Genomic DNA, 24,079 nt, shown 5'->3' with positions numbered 1-24,079 from the left:
GGGGATATATGTAAATGTATAGCTGATTCACTTTGTTATACAGCAGAAACTAACACAACATTGTAAAGCAATTATACTCCAATAAAGATGTTAAATAAATAATAATAAAAAATAAGAATGCACATTAAAAAAAAACCCCAAATCTCCTCCCACGATTAAGAGAACACGCTTGATGGCCAGCTGGGGCTGTGAACACTGCAGATACCTAATCCTTCCAGCATTTCAACTTCCTTTGCCCTGAGCCTGCTTTTCCCTTTATGCCCATCAGTTGGCGCCTTTTGCCGTCCTTTTTTCCCCAAGCTGGCTTCTGGGGGCTGCAGTCGCTCCCCAGCTCTCAGGTCACATGGCCTGCCAGAGCGAGGGGACTCCGCGCCGGAGCTGCGCCGCAGGAGGTGAGGTTTCCGCGCGCACCCGGCTGCGCCCGCTCTTCGGAGGCCTCAGGGTCCGGCGATGGCTCCTCCATGGGCATGGGCCAGATAGACGAGGCGACACCAGCAGCGGCCTTCAGCGTGCGCAGGGGACGGAGCTGACCGCCCCCACCGGGTAGGTTTCCGCTGCGCACGATCTGCTCAGCCCCCTTGGCATCATGACTGGAGCGCCCACCCCGGAGACGTCTCCAGAGCGAGGGAAAAAGAATTAGGGTTGCTGCAGCTGGCACGCGGAGAGCAATTGCAGGGTCTGGCGCAGCCTGGGAGGGCCTGCGACCCCGGCGGTGTTCTCTGGGCGGGCGGGCTTCGCTGCGGCCCCGCTCGTGGCGGTGGCTGCTTCCTGCCGGAGGACTGCGGGGACCCCAAAAGGGCGTCCCCCGCGCGGCCAGGGCCGGGATCTGCGCAGGGATGACAGTGTTGCAGCGAGCTTGCCTCCCTACCCCTTGTCCGCTTCCGTGGCGCCGCGAGGCCGACAGAAAGGCTGGAGCCGGGCGTGTGCGAGTCCAGGTAAGACCCAGCTCCTGCCCAGCGTGGTTCGGCCGAGCAGCCTAAGGGAGGATCGCCTAATGGCCGCCCGCTCGTGGCTGCCTCTGCCGCGTGTCGGCCCCTCGGGCCAGCCCCACGCACCGACACGCGCGCTGCTGCGGCGTTGGGTTTCTGCGGGCGACCTCGCAGCCCCTAGACCGAGGAAGGGCAACCGGGCAGAGAAGGCGTCCTTCCCATCTCCCGGAAAGACCGGACCGAGGGAGTCAACCCGGCGATTGAGACTGTTAGTTTCTTCCTACGGGTGGGGAAACAGACCCGAGCGCGGTGGGGACACCCCAAGGTCAGTGGCAGACACTAGATCCACTCTGGTCCTCCGCTGACATTCTCGTTCCATGAGGGATAGTTAGGACCACCCCGGCTCGGCTCGCCCTCTCCCTGGCCTCTGGGTGCGGGCGTTGCCAGTGCCGCACTGCGCTCGCAGTATTGGAGAGTGGGTGTAACCCCGGCATCCCCTGCTTGTCCCTTTTTCTACCCTAGGTGAGGGGACACAAGGGCGGATCCAATGATAATCTCACTATGCCGATCATTAGCAAAACCTGCGTGTGTGTGTGTGTGTGTGTGTGCGCGCGCGCGCGCGCGCGTGTGTGCGCGTTTCCCCTGCGTGCGTGTGTGTGTGTGTGTGTGTGTGTGTGTGTGTGTGCGCGCGCGCGTGTGTGCGCGTTTCCCCTAGAGAACTAAACCTCGTAAGGCGGACTGGCTTTTAGGTATGCATTTCTAGAGTGCACTGCACCAGGTATTTTAGGAGGTGAGAAGAGAAAACCATGTTTGTCTAACATTATTAAAATTAGAATTTTTTAAAAGGATAAGCTTATTACAAAACATTCAGGAAACAGAAAAATGTAAAGGAGAAACTAAAGATAATTTAAAACTTCATCTCCTAGATTGTTGAGATTTCCTAGATATATTAAAATTTTCTCTGCATACACATTTAATCCAGTAACGTGGGCAAAACATATTGTTTCAGTTTGTACGTCTGATTACCCAGGGGGAAGCAAATCTTTTTCCTCTATGTATTGGCCTTTTGCATTTGTGTGTGTGAATTGACTATTAATACTTTTGCCCCTTTTTCAGTTGGAGTGTCTTTCTGTTCCTGATTTTTAAGCGCTCTTTATATATTACACATTAAGTTAGTAATTCTGTTATCTATGTTGCACAGTCTTTACCAATTTACTTAATGTTTTTGTCAGTTTTTCATCTTTGGCCGTTCAGCTCTATTCTTCTTTTTTCTTTATGGTTTCTGCTAGAGTATTTTGCTGAGAAAGGCCTTTACTAACCCAAGTTTGTATATTCTCCTGTATTTTCTTCATGTACTTTTAAGCTTTGGTTTAAAATTTTTAATGTGTAATTTATTCTAGTTTAAGTTGTAAAGTGGAGAGCTAATTACTTTTCCTAAATGGTTAGCCAGTTGCTACAAAGCTATTAAGTTCATTTTTTACCCCTGATTTAGACTGCTACAATTATGGTATATTAAATTATTATATATTTATATCTGTTTGTAGATTTTTGCATGTGTCTATCAGTATATTTTCGTGCCAGTGCCATGTTATTTTAATTACTGAAGTTTTATAACAAGTTTAATATCATATTACCCAGTATCACCTTCCTGGCTTTTTAAAAAATCAGTTTTATTAAGGTATAGTTTCCATGCAGTAAAATGCACCATTTAAATGTATATTTTGATGAATTTTGTCAAATATAACGACCATCACAATAAAAAATTATGGAGCACTACATAAACTTAATGTCATCCTTGCACAGGGGCCATGCTAATCTTCAATATATCATTCCAGTTTTAGTATATGTCCCAGCAAAGCGAGCATTTCCTAGCAGTTTTTATTAGTACTAATTCCAGGTTATCTTTAGAATAGTTTGGTCAAATTAACCAGCCTCCTCCTGTTCCACCAAAAGAAACAAATCATGTTTGGATTTCTATAGGATTTTTGATAATTAAGGTCCTGAGAGTAGAACCCCTGTGTGTGTCACGTTCACTATTCCAGTGCCTGGTACAAGACTCAGTATTTGTTGAATTAAACTTTTAACAATGATCATAAAAGTAATATATGCTCTTTGAGAAGTGTAGAGGGCAAAACAGGAAACCTCCATCCTGCATACCTTCATCTCTCCTTCACTAAATTATACTCCATGTTAAAAATAAAATGATCATACTATGTACACTTTTCTACAATTTGTGTTGACATAGTTTGCATTTTTCCCTTAGAGACTTTTTCAAACTGCCTGGTTCCATATAACGAATTACCATAAACTGGGTGCCTTAATCAGCAGAAACATTTATTTCTCACAGTTCTGGAGTCTGGAAGGCTGCGATCAGGGTACCAGCACAGTTGGGTTCTGATAAGGGGCCCTCTTCCTGGTTTATGGATGGCCACCTTCTTGATATGTTCTCACTGGCAGAGGAGAGAGAGGAAGCAAGCTCTCTTCTGTCTCTTATAGGGGCACTAATCCCAGCAAAAGAGTTCCACAAACATGACCTAAATATCTCCTAAATACCCCATCTCCAAATATCATCACCTTGGGGATTCGGATTTTGATATATGAATTTGGGGGGAACACAAACATTCAGTCCACAGCAGAGGTTTAGCTAAGACTTTTTAAATGTCAGTATATTTAAACCTTTCATTTTCCTTTTAATGTCTCCATATCATCTCCATGTGTAATTATCTAAACATCTGTTCCCTATTGCTGGCCATTTCCTTTCCCTGTAGTTTGTCTATCCTTCTCCCTGCCCTGTCCTCTATTCCTCTCCGCCTCTTTCTGCCTCTCTTTCTTACTTACAAACAAAATTGCTGTGAACATTCCTTGTCTATGTTTGGTAGCATGTGTTGGCACTTCTGCAGGGTAGATTCCTAGAAGTAGAATTTCTGTGTCAAAGGAGATGCACATATAAAATTTTTGTAGATACCTTCCCAACTTTCCCTCCAAAGGTTCCACCAATTTATATGAAAGCGCCCATTTACTGTACTGGCCCACTCCCTCTTGAAGTAAATTGGATTGACATTATGTTAAATATAGAGATTAATTTTGGAGAAAGAGACCTCCATCTCTTCTTTCATTAGTGAGACTTCTCAGCTGGGAAAATGTTATTTGTATCCATTTATTACACTTTAGAATGTCCTTCAGTAGAATTTTATAGGTGTGTATATTCTGCATATTTAAAAAATTTATTGTAGATATTTTTGGTTTCTTTATATTTTCATTTTGACTGAGATATTTTATCCCATTGATTAATTTAGTAATTGATTAGCTGAAGGCAATCAGTGTATATATGTAGTGTGTGTATAACATTATATATTATTTTTGCATATTAATTCTGTTACTGAACACATTCTGAAAGTCTGTTACCATTTCTAATGGTTTTTCAGCTGATTTTCTTGGCTTCCCAATCCATGCAGAGACAATATTGCGTATTGGTTGAGAACATGAGTTCTGGAAACAGTCTGCCTGGATTTCAAGTTTTGCTACCCATTTAAAGCTTTGTTAACCTAGGGTACAAGTTAATTGTGCCTTAATTTTTTTCAGGTATAAAATGGACTTAATAATAATACTTCTCATAGGCTTCTTATAAGGATGAATGAGATGCTTAGAACAGTGCCCAGCACATAAGAAGTGCTCAGCAAGCACTTCCAAGTAAGTTGATCTCTGCACATTAAATTGGGAGTCTTTGATACTCCCAATTTTATAGCTGAGGAATTGAGACCCATAGAGGTCATTTATTTGCTTAACAAACATGAAACCTTTTCTATGTATAGAATACTGTGCTGGGTCTGTGAGGGGTATCAAAGGTAAATTAGACTGAATCCACTAATGAGGGATTTATAAGGCCAATTGGGTTGTAAATCAAGGGCCATGAAAAAAGCCATGTAAGGCAGCAGGTATCAGGAAAATAGCATAGGCTTTGAAATTTTTCCTGTGTTTGAATTTCCTGCTTTCAACATGGTAGCTTTTTTTTTTTTTCATTGAAATGAGATTAGTTCCATTACTATTTGAGAGTTGCTCTTTTGGTCACAAGAAATATACCTAAGAGTCCAGTACAGAACTTGGTTATGTAGTAGGAGCTTAATACGTGGTAACTATAAATAGATACAGTCTAAAGTAGAAAGTGACAAATGAATGTCCTTGGATGAAAGTTCATGTAAAGGGCCTTAGCACTTGAGGAAAAAGAGACATTATTTCTGGTTGGGAGTGTTTACCTAAAACAAATAGACTGGCAATTATTTCTCCAGCAAAGATGGGTTTATTTGGGATAGCAGAGAAGTGCAATTCAGGGTCTGCAACCGTGGTGAGTCATGTGCAAGTCCCTGCACAGCAAGGGAAGGCGAGTGCTTTTATGGAGGGGAAAAGAAAGTTGGAGGGCAATAGTAAATAAACAGCCATGGCTTTTTGTTGCCTGAGTCCTTGCCAGGAAAGAAGAATCTTTTTCTTCTTCTTGGGCTCTGCTGTCATCACAGGACAAGAGAGCTCCCCTTTCTGGTCTCCACACTCTATTTAATTGAATTTTCTGTTTAATAATTTTTTACATTTCCTCCTTTTGATGAAGATCTTTCTCTGAAAGCACTGCTGATCAAGTGTCAGGTTTTCTACTTTCAGAGGCTTTTTGTCCCTCAATGTCAGGAAATAGCTTTCCTGGGTACAGTGTCTCATATCGGAGGGAATAGATTAGGAATCTATTGAGGTCACATGTAAGTAACAAGGAGGGGTAGGAGGGAGAACTCTCAGGCACTTTTCATAAAAAGTCTATATGTTATCAAGATCATAGACATTAGAGATTACTTGAAGTGTTGTCATTTTCAGTGATTTGGTAACAAACTTCCAACAGGCCTGGTCTGGATATCTTGAGAAAGCTGTCTCATCAGATGCTTCAGTTCTGGGAAATCTTTACTTTCAGGTCACCAGATGATGTGCAGGTCCATTCAGGGTTTTATGCTCTCTTTAGGTGTGTCACATGTATCCAAGAGTCTGTTCCTTGGAGTTTGGCAGCACAAGGGTCGGTTTACCTGATAGGGACATTTCCAGTGAGGTTGAAGAGAGAGTCTTTCTGGAGGTGACTTTTTCAATAGACAAAATCTCCAGGTTGCAAGACATGATGCTTAAGGTTTTCATCTCCCTAGAGTGCACTGTGAAAAGATTGCTTTACCGCACATGGATATTTTTAATACGAGCAATAGGCCTCTACACTATTGCAGTAGCTCTCCTTTTATCAGTTGTGAGTCAAGGAAGCAGGAGCCGAGTTCATTGGGTGTCCTGGGACTGTCTCAAAGTGTAAGAGTCTTTGAGTTATAAAAGAAGTGGCTCTTACCCACTGGACCACCAGGGAAGTCCCTCCAATTGAATCTTAATGACATTAGTGCATTTGACTAAACCAGAGGATTGAGGGTGGTAAGCACAGTGAAAGTGTAAAACTGGCCAAACAGTGCAGAATTGTCAAAGTACCTGACCAGTAAAATAGCTTCCTCAATCATTATGACGTTCAAGAGGGGTTCCCTAAGTAGGGATAATCTTTTCCCAAAAGACATTAGCCAGAGAAGAGGCAGCAGCCCGTCTGCAAGGGAAGGCTTCAGTTCAGTATGAAAATATACAGACCATGTCTCAAACATATTTATATCCACAAAATAGAGGAAGTTGTATGAAATCCATTTGCTAGACATCTAATCATCTGTTAGACAGTTTAAACTGTCCAGGAGCATTACGAACAGACTTCCTAGTACTTCCCACTTGTACTTCAACAAGTGGTACAGTGAGGTGCAGGCACTTTTTGTAGCCTTGTTAATGTTTCCCCACCAATACTGATTCATGAATGTTATCATTTTGTCAGTAGACCTATGGCTTAATGCCTGTACAGTAGTGAGGAGTGGGAATTTCAGTGTCTCTGGTAGGATTGGGTTATTCTTTGGTCCTAACCAGAGATTTCTCTTTTTATCAAATCAACAGTTGTTGAACTTCTAAACTTGTTTTTCCTTTTCAGAAGCCAGTTGTTGGGCTTCTCTAGCCAGTTTTTCTAAGTTACCATTTGGGGAGCCTTTGGACCATGATAGAGGTTTGGCTGCTGAGGGTTTCTTTAAGGGCAGCCTTTTTTTGTAGAAATGTCAGCAAGGCGATTTCCCTTAGCTTCCAGAGAGTCAAGTTTAGAACGTCTCAGAATCTTAATAGCTAACATGCCAGGTAAACGTATTGCACCCCAAAATTTCTAAACATAGGAGCCATTTTAAATTTTATTTCTGCTTGAAGTAAGGAAGCCACGTTTCTTCCACAACATTGCAAAACCATGAACTACTCTGAAAGTATATCTGCCATCAGTATAAATCTTTGGCAGCTTTGTTCTTGGCTAGAAGTACAAGCCCTTTTAAGAGCATATAATTCAGTTTGTTGGACTGAAGTAGCCATAGGTGAAGATGCTGCCTCAACAACATCAAAAGGAGTTGCAGTAGCATACACAGCACAATATTTGCCATTGTCACTTTTTAAATAAGAACCATCAGTGAACCACAAGACGTCAGTGTTACAAAAAGGATTTTCCTGCAGATCATCATCAGGGGTCAGGAGGTGATTTGTCAGTGGTAAGCGGTCGTGAGGGACTTCATCATTGATGTGGGGGGAGAAGAGTAGCAGGGTTAAGGTTATTACAGTGTAAAAGAGTTACGTGAGAAGCAGTTAACAAAAGGACTTTATAGGAGGTGAGGCGGCTAACTGAGAAATGTTGAGAGTGAGCACCAAGATTGTGGTTCCATTGTCAATTAGGACTGGAAGAGATTCATCCCCAATCTGGAGAAATGTTTCTCCAATTCTATTAAGTGGGAAGATTGGGAAGAGACCCTGTAGTCCCCGCCCCCAGCCCCATTGTTGAGAATTCAGAGGACATTGGAAAGACTGGTTAGAGGGCAGAGGTGCTGAAAATGCTTAAATTTGTAACAATCTCTTTTCTGATGTCCTGGCTGTTTGCAACTAAGCCAGGCCCTCAGGGAGTGGCTTGTAAAGTATTCAGTCAAACAGATAGCTAGTGGGAAGCAGCCGCATAGCACAGGGAGATCAGCTCGGTGCCATGTGACCGCCTGGAGGGGTGGATAGGGAGGGTGGGAGGGAGGGAGACGCAAGAGGGAAGAGATGTGGGAACATATGTATATGTATAACTGATTCACTGTGTTATAAAGCAGAAACTAACACACCATTGTAAAGCAATTATACCCCAATAAAGATGTAAAAATAAATTAAAAAAAAAAAAAAAAACCCTACCGGGGTGGGCGGGTTTTGCCTTTTCCCTCAGCACTGAGCCCTGGGGCTTCAGCAATGGAGAGTGCTCACGTACCCAATAAGAGCAGCTTCCTTGCTAGTCCTGTTGGTCTTATGGATGTATTGCCGCATTGGTTTTCAGAGTTACGTGTTTGGGGGCCTGTCCCTCAGGTGGGAGTCTTAAAAGTTGGGGCTCTGGGTATACCCTTCACTCCTCAGGGAGCAGCTGGTTGTTGGGAGGTTGGTCCCAATTGTCTGGCACTGTGCCAGGGGTGGGGTTTATGGAAAGAGCATGTCTTAGCCTTTCCTGACTGTTTTGACATGGGTATTTTCTCATTTGCCTGATGTCACTCAGCTAGTTTCTGGATTTCTCTCAGAAGGAATTTCTCCTCATGTACATTCGATGTGTCCATGGGAGGAAGGAAGATAAGGAGGCTTCAATGTCACCATCTTGGTCTCTCCCTGAGTTTGCTTACTCTTCGCGTGTGTGTGTGTGTGTGTGTGTGTGTGTGTGTGTGTGTGTGTGCGCGTGCGCGATCTTGCCGCATATTCATACTTGCCTTGGAATAGGAAATAAACATTCAGTAAAAACATATAGGCAAAATACATTTTAACCATGCAACTGTTAACCTACAATCACTATGTATTGGGTTGACCAAAAAGTGCCTTCAGTTTTTAAGTAAAAATAAAAGACACATTTTTTGTTTTCACCAAGAACGTTATTGAACAACGTGTTCACTCTTTTGTTCCACTACCTTCTACCATTTGTCAGGCAACTTCATAATTCCATTTTCCCAAAACCTTTTATCTTTTTGAGCAAAGAACTGTTCTAGGTACCTTTTACAGTCTTCCAGGGAATTGAAATTTTTTCTCTTAAGAGAATTTTGTAGAGACCTAAATAAATGGAAATCCGAAGGTGCAATGTCTGATGAATACGGTGGATGAAACAGAACTTCCCAGCCAAGCTGTAACTGTTTTTGTCTAGCCTTCAAAGAAACATGCAGTCTTGCATTATCCTGATGGAAGATTATGTGTTGTCTGTTGACTAATTCTGGACACTTTTTGTCGAGTGCTGCTTTCAGTTGGTCTAACTGGGAGCAGTACTTGTTGGAATTAATCGTTTGGTTTTCCGGAAGGAGCTCATAATAGAGGACTCCCTTCCAATCCCACCATATACCCAACATCACCTTCTTTGGATGAAGACCGGCCTTTGGTGTGGTTGGTGGTGGTTCATTTCATCTGCCCCACGATCTGTTCCACATTATTGTACAGCATCCACTTTTCATCGCCCATCACAATTTGTTTTAAAAACGGAACGTTTCCCTTACATTTCAGTAGAGAATCACATGCGGAAATACGGTCAAGAAGGTTATTTTCACTTAACTTACATGAAAGCCAAACATCAAAGCGATTAACATAACCAAGCTGGTGCAAATGGTTTTCAACTCTTGATTAGGATATTTTGAGTATGTCGGCTATCACCTGCGTGGTATAATGTTGATTGTTCTCAATGAATGTCTTGATTTGATCACTATCAACTTCAACTGGTCTACCCGACCGTGGAGCATCGTCCAGTGAGAAATCTCCAGCACTGAACTTCACAAACCACTTTTGACACGTTCCATCAGTCACAGTACATTCTCCATAAACTGCACTAACCTTTTTTTGCGTTTCAGCTGCGCTTTTACCTTTCTTGAAATAATAAAGCATAATATGCCGAAAATGTAGCTTTTTTTCTTCCACCTTCGGTATTAAAATGGCTACACAAGAATTCACCAATTTTGATAAGTCTTTTTTTAAATGCACACTGATATATGACAGCTGTCACATACAATCTAACATTGTTTCGAATGAAGTTAAAGACAAAATGCTACTAGACCCATCTTATGGAAAAAACCGAACGAACCTTTTGGCCAACCCAATACTTTATATTTTTGCACGTAGACCTAACATTGCAATTAAAAAAAAAAAAGTAAACCAGACTGAGAGCCTTAGGAGGATTTTTTGCGGGGGAGGCATATATATTTCAAAAAACAACATGAATTTTCTACAATTAAATACAGAAAATATACTGGTTTTCCCAAATGAATAATTTGATATGTTAACACTTCACCATAAAGAATGTATACCACCTGGATGGGATCCTAGCGTAGGAAAAGGACATTAGCTAAAAACTAAAGAAATCTAAATAAAGTGTGAACTAGTTAAAAAAAAATAGAATTAGTAGCCTCAAACTATAAGGCAGTTACTTTGTGAGTTTGCTTACTTTTAATGGGTACTTAGTATTCCATTCTTTGGAGGTACCATAGTTTATTTGACTCACTCGCAACTGATGGGCACTTGGCAATATTTTGCTCTTACAAATGATGCTACAAGTCATTTCTCACACATGAGAATATATATCTAGGAAAGAATGCTAGAAATGGAATTGCTGAGCATTAGTGTGTTTTGTTAGATATTTCTAAATTAATTCTACAGAGGTTGTGCCAATTTATACTCCCACTTTGCTAATGCAAAATACTTGAGTACTTGTTTAGTAGGTCCTAAGATAACACAGGCCAGGGTTGGCCCCTCTAGGAGATTGTATTACAGGATGAGAAAAAGCTATCTATGTGAAGAGACAAGGAAGGTGTGGGAATAAGAATGTTCCAGGGTAAGGGAGTTGCATGAGCAAAGACCAGGAGATGAGCAAGAGCTTAGCATAGTTGATGTTCGAAAAGAAGGTCAGCATGTCTAGAGCTGCCCTGCTCACTGGCCGCATGTGGCTATTAAGCACTTAAAGTGTGGTTTGTCTGAATTGACATATGCTGTAAATGTAAAGTACACGCTGGATTTCAAAGACTTAGTATGGAAAAAAGAATGCAGAATACCTTATTAATATTTTTTATATTGGTTTCACGTTGAAATAATAGTTTTGATGTGTTGTAGTAAAATATATTATTAAAATTCATTTCATCTGTTTCTTTTTACTTTTTTATTGTGGCTGCTAGAAAATGTTAAATTACATACGTGGCTTGCATTATATTTCTATTGGACAGTGCTAGTCTAGAGCAGGGGTTGATAAACTATGGGCTGCAGGCCAGATTTGGTCTACAGCCTGTTTGTTTGTTTGTTTTCCTACAGCCTGTTTTGATGTGGCTGGAGCACTAAAAAATAGATTTTACATTTTTTGAAAGAGTTAAATAAAAGAAATAGTCTAAGAGGAATATGTGACAGAGACAGTGTGTAGCCCACAAAGTCTAAAATATTTACTATCTAGCCCTTTGCTAGTCTAGAACATACAGAGAAAAGAGGGCAGTAGAACAAGATGCCAGGGGAAGGCAGCGTCCAGATCATAAAGGGCCTTTTGTATCACGATACGATGTTTAGATTTTATTAAAAGAGCAATGGAAAGGTAAAGAAGGGTTTTAAGCAGGAGAGTGACATGATCAGATTTATATTCTTAAATGATAATTGTCTACGTGTGTGCATGTGTCACATTCTCGCTTTACCAAAAACTCACTAGAATAGGGTATTGAAGGAAGTTGGATGGTAGTTTTACACCAAACACTGAACTCTGCATTTCCACCATAATCGCATTGTCATCTTAGCACTTAATATGTGCCTGGCATTTTCTGAGCTGTGTGCCTTATCTTATTGACTGTATTTTGTTCCTTCTTTAAGTGGTTACAGCTCTCTTGGGTAATAGCAAGGGTAGGGAGAACAGTGTGAGCAGGAAGCCACCTAAATGACTCCATTCCCAAGATCAACTAAGGTAGAGTATGAGCTCAACCCAGTTTCAGCCCTTGGCTGCCACTGGAAGTGATGTGGAACTGGCGAGGCCATGGGGATGTGCAGACACATGATTTATTAACTCCATTGGCTTGAACATCACAGGGCGATGCAGCAAGTCTGCAGGTCTTTGGAAGTCCGCATAACAGCAAACCTGGGGTCTCATACTACTCAAACCTCTCCCTGCTTATTTCCCTCTTTAATACTATCCAGATCTCTTACTAGTACTGGGCTAGTCTCACCTCTGGGGTCCCACAATATAATCTGCTGCTGTTGCTGAAATGAGACTTATCTCTCTACTTCCTTAAGTTACTATGTCATCATGCCGTAGAGAGAAGTTTGGTATTCTACACAACTCTAATGGCAAGGTAGGCTAACTGCTGTAATAATAAGCAAGTCAAAAAATCATTAGTGGCTAGAAACAACGGTTTGTGTATTACTCACAACACAGCCCACTCTAGGTTGGGCGGGTGCTGGGAGGTGAGCTGTAGGAGGGACTTCTGTTCCAGGCAGTCATTCAAGGACCCAGGCTCCTGCCTTGTGGTGGCTCCTCCCTCCTCTAGATCCACCAAGGCTGTCCAGCCAGCAGATGGAGAAAGAGAGTCAAGAAGGCACATCTGCTCTCAACCACGTTGTTCCAGAAGTCATAACTGTCATGTTGCTCACATTTTACTGGCAAGCCCTAGTCACATGACCCCACCTGGAAGAAAGCAGGCTAGGAGATGTGGTCTTTCTGTGTGCCCAAGAAGGGGAGAATGTAAGAGAGCACTAGACTGCACCACAACAACCTTGTATGGTACCTGGGCAGTCCTTCTTCAAGATAGCTCACAAGCTAGGCCATTTCCTTCCCAATATGTGCAAACTTTATTATGCTTCTGAGGTAAGAGGTTTACCTTTTATTCTATAGACACCGTTTAGTTTGGCATTGACCTTAGTGGAGTTATACTGGCTTTGTCCTTTTAGTTCTGTTTTTGGGTGCAAGTCTGTTTTCCCTCAGATTATTAGACCTACTTACTCCTAAAATATTACTAAGCTTGTACATATAGGGAGATTTTATATTTTTATATATATATATATATATATATATATATACTTTTTTTTTTTGGCTGTGCCGTGTGGCATGTGGGATCTTAATTCCCCAACCAGGGATCGAACCCGCACCCCCTGCAGTGGAAGCGCAGAGTCTTAACCACTGGACTGCCAGGGAAGTCCAGCTATGGATATATTTTAATGGCATTTTTATTCTGTATGATTTTGCTCTGTAACACATTTAATCTTCACAGTAACCCTGTGAGATAGGTATTATTATTACCTCCATTTTAGAGGTAAGGAATGCAAGCTGTGGAGCGGTGAAGTGACCTTTCACCGACTGGCTGAGCTGGTATTCACTCCAGCATGTGCCTCACCTCAGGCTTGTACTCTGAGAGATGATGTCACACTACATTCCTTCCTGGACCAGGCTTGCAGCAACTTTCTGTTTCATCTTCATCTCTGCTACCCTCTCCCTACCTCACTGAAACGCTGCTTATAGATCTTCCTTCAGATATTTCCTCCCCTCCCAAAGTCTGGGGCTCTAGAGTTCTCTTGAATATGGGGGAGAGATCCTTTCCCTCACTGGTTCCCATGGCAATTCTGTAAATTATAAAACGGAAGAACAATCAGGATTAAATTAACATGTAATTTTAAGTATAGTTGCATGAGGATAGAGAGATAGGAATGGAAGATCTTGATAAAGACATTTCAGGGAATCCTAAATAGTCCTTTTCTTGTTTGGGATGTACAAAAAAGTTTTCAGAAACTACTATGCACCGTTAGTCCACAAGTACTTACAATGTACTTACCTTGGAACTTACTTTAAATGCGTCTTTCCTTTGTGCCTTTCTTTTTTGCGTCTGTTTTAAGAACCTGTGGCTATGTAGCTGCTGAATTGAAGTAATGATTTTGCTAGCCTATCTGGTGACGTTCTGGGACACTGTAAACCTTAACTAAGCATCTGTAGGTGTGAAGACTTGGTTGGATGTACCAAGGTTTCATTACTCATAGAAATGATCAAAGAATCCCAGAGATCATTAACAGATACAACCAAAGAAGAGTATACTGGAGAAAATACTTAAGTCTCTAGTAGCTACGGAGCCTAGAATTAGAATTTCTGGTTTGACATGTGCTGAGTTCCATCCCTGGGTTTTTTAAAGCCCTGTACCATTCTTTACTTTTCTCTCTTTAGGTTTGCCTTGCACTGATTTTGGCCTGAGGTCCAGGATGGTTTGTTCTTGGGACCAGACCTGACCAGAAGTCGACCTCATGAGCACTTCAAGCTCTCCAGCTGCCATGCTCCTCCGGAGGCTGAGGCGGCTCTCCTGGGGCAGCACTGCTGTCCAGCTCTTCATCTTAACGGTGGTGACCTTTGGTCTGCTGGCCCCCCTGGCCTGTCACCGGCTTCTGCATTCTTACTTCTACCTGCGCCACTGGCATCTGAACCAAATGAGCCAAGAGTTCCTGCAGCAAAGCTTGAAAGAGGGTGAAGCTGCCCTCCACTACTTTGAGGAGCTGCCCTCTGCCAATGGCTCGGTGCCCATTGTCTGGCAGGCCACTCCCCGCCCCTGGCTGGTCATCACCATCATCACTGTGGACAGGCAACCTGGCTTCCACTACGTCCTGCAGGTGGTGTCCCAGTTCCACCGGCTCCTTCAACAATGCGGCCCCCAGTGTGAGGGGCACCAACTCTTCCTGTGCAACGTGGAGCGGAGTGTGAGCCATTTCGATGCCAAGCTGCTGTCCAAGTACGTCCCTGTGGCCAACCGCTATGAGGGCACTGAAGATGACTACGGCGACGACCCTTCGACCAACTCGTTTGAGAAAGAGAAGCAGGACTACGTCTATTGCCTGGAATCCTCCCTGCAGACCTACAACCCAGACTACGTCCTGATGGTGGAAGACGACGCCGTTCCAGAAGAGCAGATCTTCCCAGTCTTGGAGCACCTTCTGCGGGCTCGTTTCTCCGAGCCGCACCTCAGAGATGCCCTTTATCTAAAGCTCTATCACCCCGAGAGGCTCCAGCACTACATCAACCCAGAGCCCATGAGGATCCTGGAGTGGGTCGGTGTCGGCATGTTGCTGGGGCCCTTACTAACCTGGATATACATGCGGTTTGCCAGCCGGCCGGGGTTTAGCTGGCCCGTCATGCTCTTCTTCTCCCTGTATAGCATGGGGCTGGTGGAGCTGGTGGGCCGGCACTATTTCCTGGAGCTGCGGCGGCTGAGTCCTTCCCTGTACAATGTGGTCCCTGCTTCACAGTGTTGCACCCCGGCCATGCTCTTCCCTGCCCCGGCGGCCCGGCGGACCCTCACCTACCTGTCCCAGGTGTACTGCCACAAGGGCTTCGGCAAGGACATGGCACTGTACTCACTGTTGAGGGCCAAGGGGGAGCGGGCCTATGTGGTGGAGCCCAATCTCGTGAAACACATCGGGCTCTTCTCCAGCCTTCGGTACAACTTTCACCCAAGTCTGCTCTAGCCTGCCAAGAAATGCCTTTCTGAAATTGGCCACTTCTTGGAGATTCAACTATTGAGCTCTTTATTTGGACATGATTGCTTGCCGATATTTCATTGTTTTAGGGTTGCTAGGGATATAGACACTGGGATGGCTGAGGAACATACAAGTCCAGAACCTTGGCTTTGGTAACTCTCTGGCAGGAGCAAGCTGTTCACCGTGGGTCCAGACCTCTCGCCCTCCACACAGCCACACTGCCTCATGCAGTCTGACCCACCCAAAGAAGGGCATTTAAACACCACTTATATTCTCCAGTTGTTTTTCACTCTGCTTCACGACAGAGTTTGTGACTGCCAAAAATATTGTACACAGTGATATGACCAGTTTAGGATTTTAAGCGTAGAATTTGGTGAAAGGTGAGATTCTTTTGCAATGATTTCTTTCTCATTGGGAATAAGAATGGATGTATGTTTAGAATATATGTCCCAAGAGGCAGGACCACGTTGATAGATTCTATTTGTTTCCTTGACCTGGAGTAATAAAAGCCGCGCAGGGCCCGGCATCTTGGAGGCAGGTGACCCGGCTTTTGTTACCTGGCGTTTTCTTTTCCACACATCTGTAGTGCACTGATAATCAATGTTGTCTGTGAGAACTTTAAGGCACAGCAAGATCTGAAATCACCTTCTGGATCCTCAAAGTCAGATTGCTTATGTTTAGTAGTGATTTAATATTGAAGATTTCTATCATAATCTGATTCTTTGAAAGTTGGACATTGCAGAATGATATAGAATGGGTGAGCTTTTTACTAATAGCATATCCTTTTCCCTAACTTCGCTGGCTAATCATTCACCTTCACTTCTTTTTCTTCTATGTAGCATGATGTTATAGAAGAAAAAGCATGGACTGAAGTCAGAAGACCTGAATTTTTATTTCAGATCTCTGTTAGATCCCAGTGGTGTGAACTTGGGCAAGTCATAAGCACTCTGCATCTCAGGTTTGTCACCTGTAAAATGGGGACAGTGATATCTACTTTTTTACGTTGCCTTGAGGATTAAATGACAAAATGTATGTAGAACACTAGCAAGTGCTTATCTCACAGAGGGCACTTGGTGAATATTAGTTCTTCTCTCTCCTATAATAAGCATATGAAACTCAAGTGTATTTTGGATAAAGGTATTAATGATGTTATTTAAAGTATGATATGGGGCATAGGGCTGACACCTATGGAGCAGTTGTTCCAGACCAAACACTGCTAGGATAAAGGCTGACTTTTCCTTGTGACTTCGGAAGGATATGCAGCTCAGGATAAGAATTGTTCATTCAACTGGCAGTGATCTGAGACTCCTCTTGAGCTTATTCCAAGACTAGCATCTGAAAACTACTCTTCTCAAAAGTTACAAGTAAATTTCATTTGACAATACTTATCACACCAGTGGCCAACTGTCCCTTTGTGGGGATGGATGATTATATTAGAGTGCAAGCAGCTGTCCAGTTTGTTTCAGTGCCACATCTTCCCTTTGCTTTTAAGTTTCCACAGTGAGCTAACATCTTGGGATCTGCTCGAGAACACTGAGAGAGTAACAGGGGTTCATCACCACACTTTATAGATGAACAAACAGGCCCCGAAATATTAAAGGATTTCTTCAGGTTCACACAGCTGAACAGCAACAGAGAGGACTGGAATGTAGTAGATTTTCTGACTTCCAGCCCCTGTACTTTTTTCTTAACTGCATTCATTTTATAAATATCTATGTAGTCAAATTCTCTTTTGTGAAATCTGATTGTAACCTGGACTAAATAATGTCTCTGTAAGCTAAGGTGGTAAAACCTCACTGTGGTGTTAGTCTTGGAGAACAAACAGGTATCAATATGTGTTGTGTTATTATAGTGAGCTGTTATGTATCCCCCAGGAATGTACAAAGTGACTAGAGCTACTAGATTACTTATTGAGATGCTCAGATTCCACCCCTCCATCCCTCCTCTCCCAGTAACTGGTTCAGCCCCATGTTTGAGAATTGAACCACCCTCAGCCTAGAATTCATTTGAGTTTGTTGCATTAGTGATTGGATCTCCTCATGAAAAGTTTGTGTCCAATGACAAAACATGTAAACTGGCCAAGCCCTAGATCAGAATCATTGCTGGTTTTCATATCTGCTCTTTCTAATTCAGTTGTCTACCACACGCAGACATTCCTTCCCCTGACTCCTTCATTCTCGATGGCTAAAGTCATCTTTGCCTTGTCTTATTTCTCTACCTACACACTAAGACATCTTCCCCCGTTGATCTTAACTAGAGTCTGCCATCCTTGGACATTTTCTGCAGAAGCAAACATGCTACCACTTTTATCCCTACCCACTTTCTATATCACCCTTCCTTTTGTCTCTCATTCCTAGAGTCCAAATTGTGTGTGTTGTCCTGGATTAGGACAGCTGACAGCTGTCTCTCATTTAATTAAAGCTGAAGTCTCTCATTTAATCCTAAGCAGAGGGCTAGGGGAGAACTGAAGTCCCCTTCCAATATCAAGGGACATAGTTTACCAGGAGGGTAAAGGCCTCTTAACAGTCCTGCATACTTTTCAGAAGTTAAATTATTGTCAGGCCTAAGAAGCCCTATTGTGACTGACTGTATTTGCATAGACTTATCAGTTCAAATAAATGCACCCATTTCACCAAGTCATCCTGAGAAAACTGGTCGTTCTCTTGTTTCTACAGATGAGTTTTTCTGATGTGGTGAATAGTATCGAACACACACACACACTCACGCTATTGTGGGGTGTGAGCCATTCAAAAGTATGGGCTGTTTGCTTAAAAATTCGTAAGTGAATCTTGTATTTCTTAAATGGAAGCATTTGAATTGTGCTTTCTTTTTTTTACAAAAAAAGTGGTGAGAATACTATAGTGCAACTGGAGAATACAAGTAGGATGAATATAATGATAGGATTAATTTATTTTACCTTGGATACAGTCCTCATTTGGGGGAATTTATTTAATTGGTAACTTAATTTAGGTAAAGAGGCATTCTCTTTGGATTTGATTACTGTGGGATTTTTATATACACTATGATGCATTGTGAATTACTGTAACACAATATAAAATTGGGTAATTTTAAGTCACATGATCCATTTGGATATTTTTATCCCAGCTACAATGAGTTTGCTGAGAAATGCTCATTAACTGGCACTGTTTTTTTTAGGTTGGATTTTGTTTGGAAAAAAAACCCTGGAACTACATCAAAGATGATTGGAAATGTAATTTTAAAGTACTTAATATAACTGCAGTGGAGATGTGCTGTGGCTTCCAGGTCATTACAGTGCCTTGGATTACAACATTGTTGTGAGTCATCACTCTGCAATGAATGGGGATCTGGGGGTTAAAATTTAACAAATTTTCTTGATCTTTTCCCTAAAAACCTATGCAGAAACATGGATGAGTGATTTAAAAAAAAAAGCATCTATGTTAATAATTTGGGGGTAAAAACAGATGAAAATATAAAGGCAAATGATGAATTTATCAAAAAGAAACAAGGACCAGATGGCATAAGTATGTAGGAATGTGTAGCTCAGAGAGATGGGGGAAGTAGACAAAGATGTAGAGTGAAGCAGAGAGTCTCACATTTGTCACCTTTTGTGTGTCCCAAACTCCCGTATGTAATAAATCCTTTATGTCTGCCCCACTGTCATGAAATCTTTATAGGACCAGCCTATGGAGAATACAAAGGAATGAAACAATGGATCGTCAGTGTTCTGGATAAATAATTCATCCCTTTGCTAGGACCTGGCTTCCTATTGCATTTAGAATAAAATACAAACCTCTACATTACCTCCCAGGCCAGATGTGACCTGCCCCTGCAAAACTTCATTTCTTAACCACTTCCATCCTTTTTCTCCAAGCTCTAGCCACACCTGCTGTCTTTAACTTCCTCAGACTTGTTACAGCAGTTCTTACTACAAAAGGAATTTTCACTGCTATTCTCTCTGTCTGGAATGCTTTTCTCTTAGCTGAATCTTTCCTGTAATATAGGTATCAATTAAATTTTAATTCCTCTTCCCCCAACAGACTTTCCGTCCCATCTAAAGCAGTCTTTCCCCTTCCCAACCACCAGGTCATCTATCACGTTATGCAGTTTGATTCCCTTCAAAGCTCTTATTACCTGAAATGTATTATTTTTGTTTTTTTCCTCTATTCTACACCCCCCCAGAATATAAGTTCCAGAATATCAGGGGTCTTCTAGGCTTCATTCACTGCTCTATCCCTAGAACCTAGAACAATACCTGAGACATAGTAGGAAATGAATGAGAGAGAGAGAGATGGTGGTAGTAGAGGGAGAAAGAAAGGAAGAAAGGAAGGGAGAAAAAGAGCAAAGGGATCCACAGTGGAACTGCCTCCAGAAAAAAAGACTACTGGAAGAAAAGAAATGGGACTAGGGAAGAAAATTAGAAAGAGAAGAACAAAGAGGGATCCAGGTAGTGAGGGCTGGTTATGATGTACAATTTTGACACCTGTAAAAAGAAGTTTTTTATGTGTTTTCCAGGCAAAGGGAGTGACAAATGCAAAAAGGAACTTTTTACACCACCACACAGCTACTTTTTTCTCTGTTGTTATTAGGGTTTTGTTTTCAGGTGTGTGTGTCGGGGTTGTGTGTGTTTTTGGTGGGGTGGGGGGGGGGTCCCTGTGTGTTATTCTAAGGGGAGGGCTGGGTTTTCTCCTTCAGGCTTCAACTGCTGCATCTTCCTAGTATTACCAATGGGAATCATCTAGACGTGACCACCACCCTTGGTGGCTCCACAGCCTATCCTAGGACTTTTAGTCAAGAGGCTGGAAAGGGAATGAAGGAAAGATCACCACCTGGCACCAATGAACTCTTCTCAAGTTCTATCAGTAAGTGGAGAGATGGTTTAAGTCTTACCATGTAGCTCTGGGTGATAGCGGTGGGCTTTCCAAAACATTATGACTTAACACAAACCAAGAATAGAGAGGTAAACCTTCCCAGAGGATGGGAGGGACAGGAAACTCATATTATAAGGATCATTTTTCTGGTGCATTACTTGTGTGTCCTTTAGGTTCTGTTAGCGTAGCTTTGTTTAAATGTGAGCAAGCTGAGTCCTCCGCAAAATTCATGCACTGGCCACATATTAGACAAAGAATGCACCCCCCCACCCCAATTTGTTTTTATCCAGAAAAAATGTAAACCCTGGCATTGCTGTGACTGAGGACCTAAAACTTTGGTTGCTTGTACAGGCCAGCAGCTCATACTTTTGAAACACAAGTCAAACCAGTGTTTGTAGATTTCTTTCTAGCAACATGTTTGGACAATTACTCTTGTCTTCAACCAAACCCCTTTCCAGCCCCAGTACATACAGGTCCAGAATCCATAACTAGCTGGGGTTCAGCAAAAGTAGCTTGGCTTCCATCTAGCTCCCCTCCAATGAGGTTTATGATAAAGGAGAGGTAGGATTACATCTTCCTGCAATGTGCACAGGAAGCAATCATATTTTAAAAGTTATTTAAAAATAGTATGTATCTGTCACATTCCAAATTGTAGTTCATGTATTATTCTGCAAGGAACTACATCAAACAAATTAATCATAAGTAAATCTAAATTTAGCTGTTTATCCCCAACTTAATAAATGCCTAAATCATATTGGCAACATTCAGATAACTCAAGCTTTTTTTCTTTTTAAATCCAGCTGAACTATTAGCTGAAATGCGCCAATCTGCAGAAACACATTCCTGTATTTGAAACAGAAAAGGCTTTGAAGAGGTTAGAATCACGTTATTTTTCATTTACCAGTTAACACCAAAGGAAGAAAAGAACTGTTTCAGCCAAATTAACACCTTATTGTCACACTTAAACATTAGTCCTCACACTAAAGCAGACACACATTAAAATTCTGAATTGCAACTCGGGAGGCCTTTAAGACAAAGAATTTTTGTTTTGTAAAAGGCACCAGGTGTCATGTCTCACATATTAATTTACATTTGGGGTAACAAGGGACAGTGCTGAATGCTGCAGACACAAGGCTGAGTGAATAAGACATGGTTTCTTCCTTTCAGGACCCTGGCATCCAAGGGGGCAGCTAGTACAGGAAGGTGAGTCCTGGGTTGGTGGGTCACAGGATGCGGTCTGTAACTTACCCCAAAGTGCCAGGAGTCTAAGGTACCCCAACTTCCTCAACTCTTCTGCAACCACTTTTGCTGAGGAAAACATGGTCCACCAAAGAAGTCTCCAACTAACAAAAGAAATTTTTTACATAAACATTTATTTACAGGAAAAAATGAGAGGTGTGGGTGAAGGGGAATGAACTTGTCCCAGCTAGAGGGAGATAAGGAGGGTGAGTTAACTCCTGGAGAAGGTGCTGTCGGGAGAAGATATGTATCTTTTGCTGTAAGAGGAAGATCCAGAAAATTATCATTGAAGGGTTATTTCTTTTCCTTGCATTTCCGGAAAAACAAACCTCTTCATATCCTATTTTCTAATCCAAATTCATGTAACATCTTTTTCTGAAAGTGAATAAAATTGACTTCCAAAGAACTTTGCTTGCCCAGGGGTGACACACCTTGTTGCAGCACCTTGCCGTACCTCAAAAAAGAATCAAGAAAACCTCACTCCAAATGTCTTACTGTCCATCTCATCTTGCTGACAAAAGCGTGCTGATCCTCAAATGGAGAGAGGGCTGTGAGGGTCACAGTTGTCCTCACTCCTTTAAGGTGAAAACTGATGCTTTCCTGCCAGGTCATTGCCCTTGCCCAGGCTTGTGGCCTTCGGGTGTCTTGTGTAAAGTCTGTTCTTTCCAAGGCTTGTAGTCTCCACAGCTGACTGCAAGCTAGATCCAGTCTCCTGGAGCTTTCTGATGACTTCCTCAGGCACCACAAGTTGTGAGTGAGCGCCCTTCTTTGAACTATGAAGAATGTTTAACTGAGGGCCACAAATTTCTTCTGCTTGCCTTCATCAGTTTGCATATGGATCTGCAAGCCTGAAGACACTCATTCCTTTTAAAAATTATTATTTTCTATCAATTCACATTGAAACGGTATTGGCCAAAGTTGTCAGTCTGGCTCTAAGGCTAGCTGGTCAAGTTGCTGCTCCACAAACAGTGGAATATTTCTTAATTCACAGCCATTGTTCATAACTCTTCAACTACTCTAATCCTTACCTTCAAGGATTCCCACGTATGAATGAACTAAGCAGAATAACACAAAACAATAAGAGAAAGACCTGTGTTTTCAGCAAATGTAATTCTTAACTAGTTAGGAAGCATTCACTAATCATTTCTAACTATGTGCCAGTAAGTTAGGTTTACCTATGAAAATTCTGATTTCACATGCCAAAGAGCAGACATCTCAAACGAAAAGAAAACTATGCTGTTATCAATCTACTTCTCTAAAAGAGATGTTCAGGGCTTCCCTGGTGGCGCAGTGGATGAGAGTCCGCCTGCCGATGCAGGGGACGCGGGTTTGTGCCCCGGTCCGGGAAGATCCCACATGCCGCGGAGCGGCTGGGCCCGTGAGCCATGGCCGCTGAGGCTGCGCGTCCGGAGCCTGTGCTCCGCAATGGGAGAGGCCAAAAGAGTGAGAGGCCCGCATACCGAAAAAAAAAAAAAAAAAAACAACAAAAAAAAAAAAAAAAAAAAAGAGATGTTCAGAGTGCTTTTTTACATACATCAGGAGAGTGTGTTGTGAATTTTGCAGGTTGGTTTCAGCACGGGATGCTTGTAGCATTAGGATGCATTCAGCTGCAAATAACAGAATCCAGTCTCCCAGGGCCTTAGGCAATAATGATGTTTAATTTTCTCACCTAACAAGAAGTCTGGAGAAGGCAGTCTCGGCAGTGCAACGATGTCATCAAGGACCCAGACTCTGTCTGTCCTATTCTGCCATCTTTTGCCGCTTCATGGCTATTGCAGCTTCAAATATCAGGTCCTCACAGGGCTGCATTCAAAACAAGAATGAAAAGGCTGAGTCAAGTCCTTTCTTCTTGTGAAGTTCTGTGGTTTTTTTTCCAGGAAAACAATTTCAGGAAGCCTCCCAACAGACCTCTCCTTTTGTCTCATCTGCCAGATATGGGCCACAGGCCCATTCCTAGACCAATCAGAGGCAAAGGGAAATGGGAAAAGCCCAACCACAACTTATTCCCTTGTGGCTTGCGTGAGAAGCTTAGCTTGTGAGAAGCTTAGCTTCTCAGATTCCTAGAGGCCCATAAGATTGCATTTTCTTTCTGATATGATAGGGCATCTGAGCAACTGAATGTGAAACATCATGGGAACAAAATTGTTGTTGCTAGTTTCAAGGAAGTACAGATATTCAAACTCAAATTAGATATGAGGATTGACCAGTTGACAACGGAAAACTATGCTTTCTACCTATTGTTCAACTGTCCTGAATTATTGATTTGGGGCACATGAAGAGCTTTTTTTTTTCTCCCAAATTCACAGTTTTGTAAAGTGGTCACATGAATTCTGATGCACAGTGTGAACCATGTTGTAAATTTCTGAAATTCTTTGGCAGGCAAACCTTAATATGTCTGCATTTGAAAGTATTTTCCTGTCTATTCAGTTTCAAGAGAAAACAATGAAATTGAAATCAAATTATGTTCACCCAGAGAAC

The 24,079-nt window shown here is 42.3% G+C and overlaps 1 protein-coding gene and 1 non-coding gene across 5 annotated transcripts; one reads left to right on the top strand and one right to left on the bottom strand.

The window, feature by feature from the left end:
* The first annotated feature begins 311 nt into the window (after nucleotides 1-311).
* On the top strand, nucleotides 312-23,013 carry PGAP4 (post-GPI attachment to proteins GalNAc transferase 4). Of its 4 annotated transcripts, none has more exons than XR_012332612.1 (3): nucleotides 312-935; nucleotides 14,212-18,808; nucleotides 20,187-23,013. XR_012332612.1 is itself a non-coding variant. In XM_033858349.2 (2 exons), the coding sequence occupies exon 2, from the start codon at nucleotides 14,289-14,291 to the stop codon at nucleotides 15,498-15,500; it is 1,212 nt and encodes a 403-aa protein (XP_033714240.1). In that variant the 5' UTR covers nucleotides 312-543; nucleotides 14,212-14,288; the 3' UTR covers nucleotides 15,501-20,119. The 4 variants fall into 4 exon arrangements, 2 of the variants coding, with proteins under 2 accessions (XP_033714240.1, XP_033714239.1); XR_004527054.2 differs by lacking the exon at nucleotides 20,187-23,013 and having other exon boundaries at nucleotides 14,212-15,892; nucleotides 16,352-20,119; XM_033858349.2 differs by lacking the exon at nucleotides 20,187-23,013 and having other exon boundaries at nucleotides 312-543; nucleotides 14,212-20,119.
* Nucleotides 2,689-2,792, bottom strand: LOC117312903 (U6 spliceosomal RNA). Its single transcript, XR_004527303.1, has one exon. It is a non-coding gene; the product is annotated as a U6 spliceosomal RNA (small nuclear RNA).
* Nucleotides 23,014-24,079: the final 1,066 nt, after the last annotated feature.

This window comes from Tursiops truncatus, chromosome 6 (genome assembly GCF_011762595.2).
Source record: "Tursiops truncatus isolate mTurTru1 chromosome 6, mTurTru1.mat.Y, whole genome shotgun sequence".
NCBI lineage: Eukaryota > Metazoa > Chordata > Mammalia > Artiodactyla > Delphinidae > Tursiops > Tursiops truncatus.
Note: the sequence above shows the minus strand (reverse complement) of the source record. Positions and strands in the feature narration are given on the sequence as shown.

Bases quoted from the DNA above. Each gene is read 5' to 3' on its own strand.
- PGAP4 (XM_033858349.2), top strand. From the start codon at position 14,289: ATGAGCACTTCAAGCTCTCCAGCTGCCATGCTCCTCCGGAGGCTGAGG.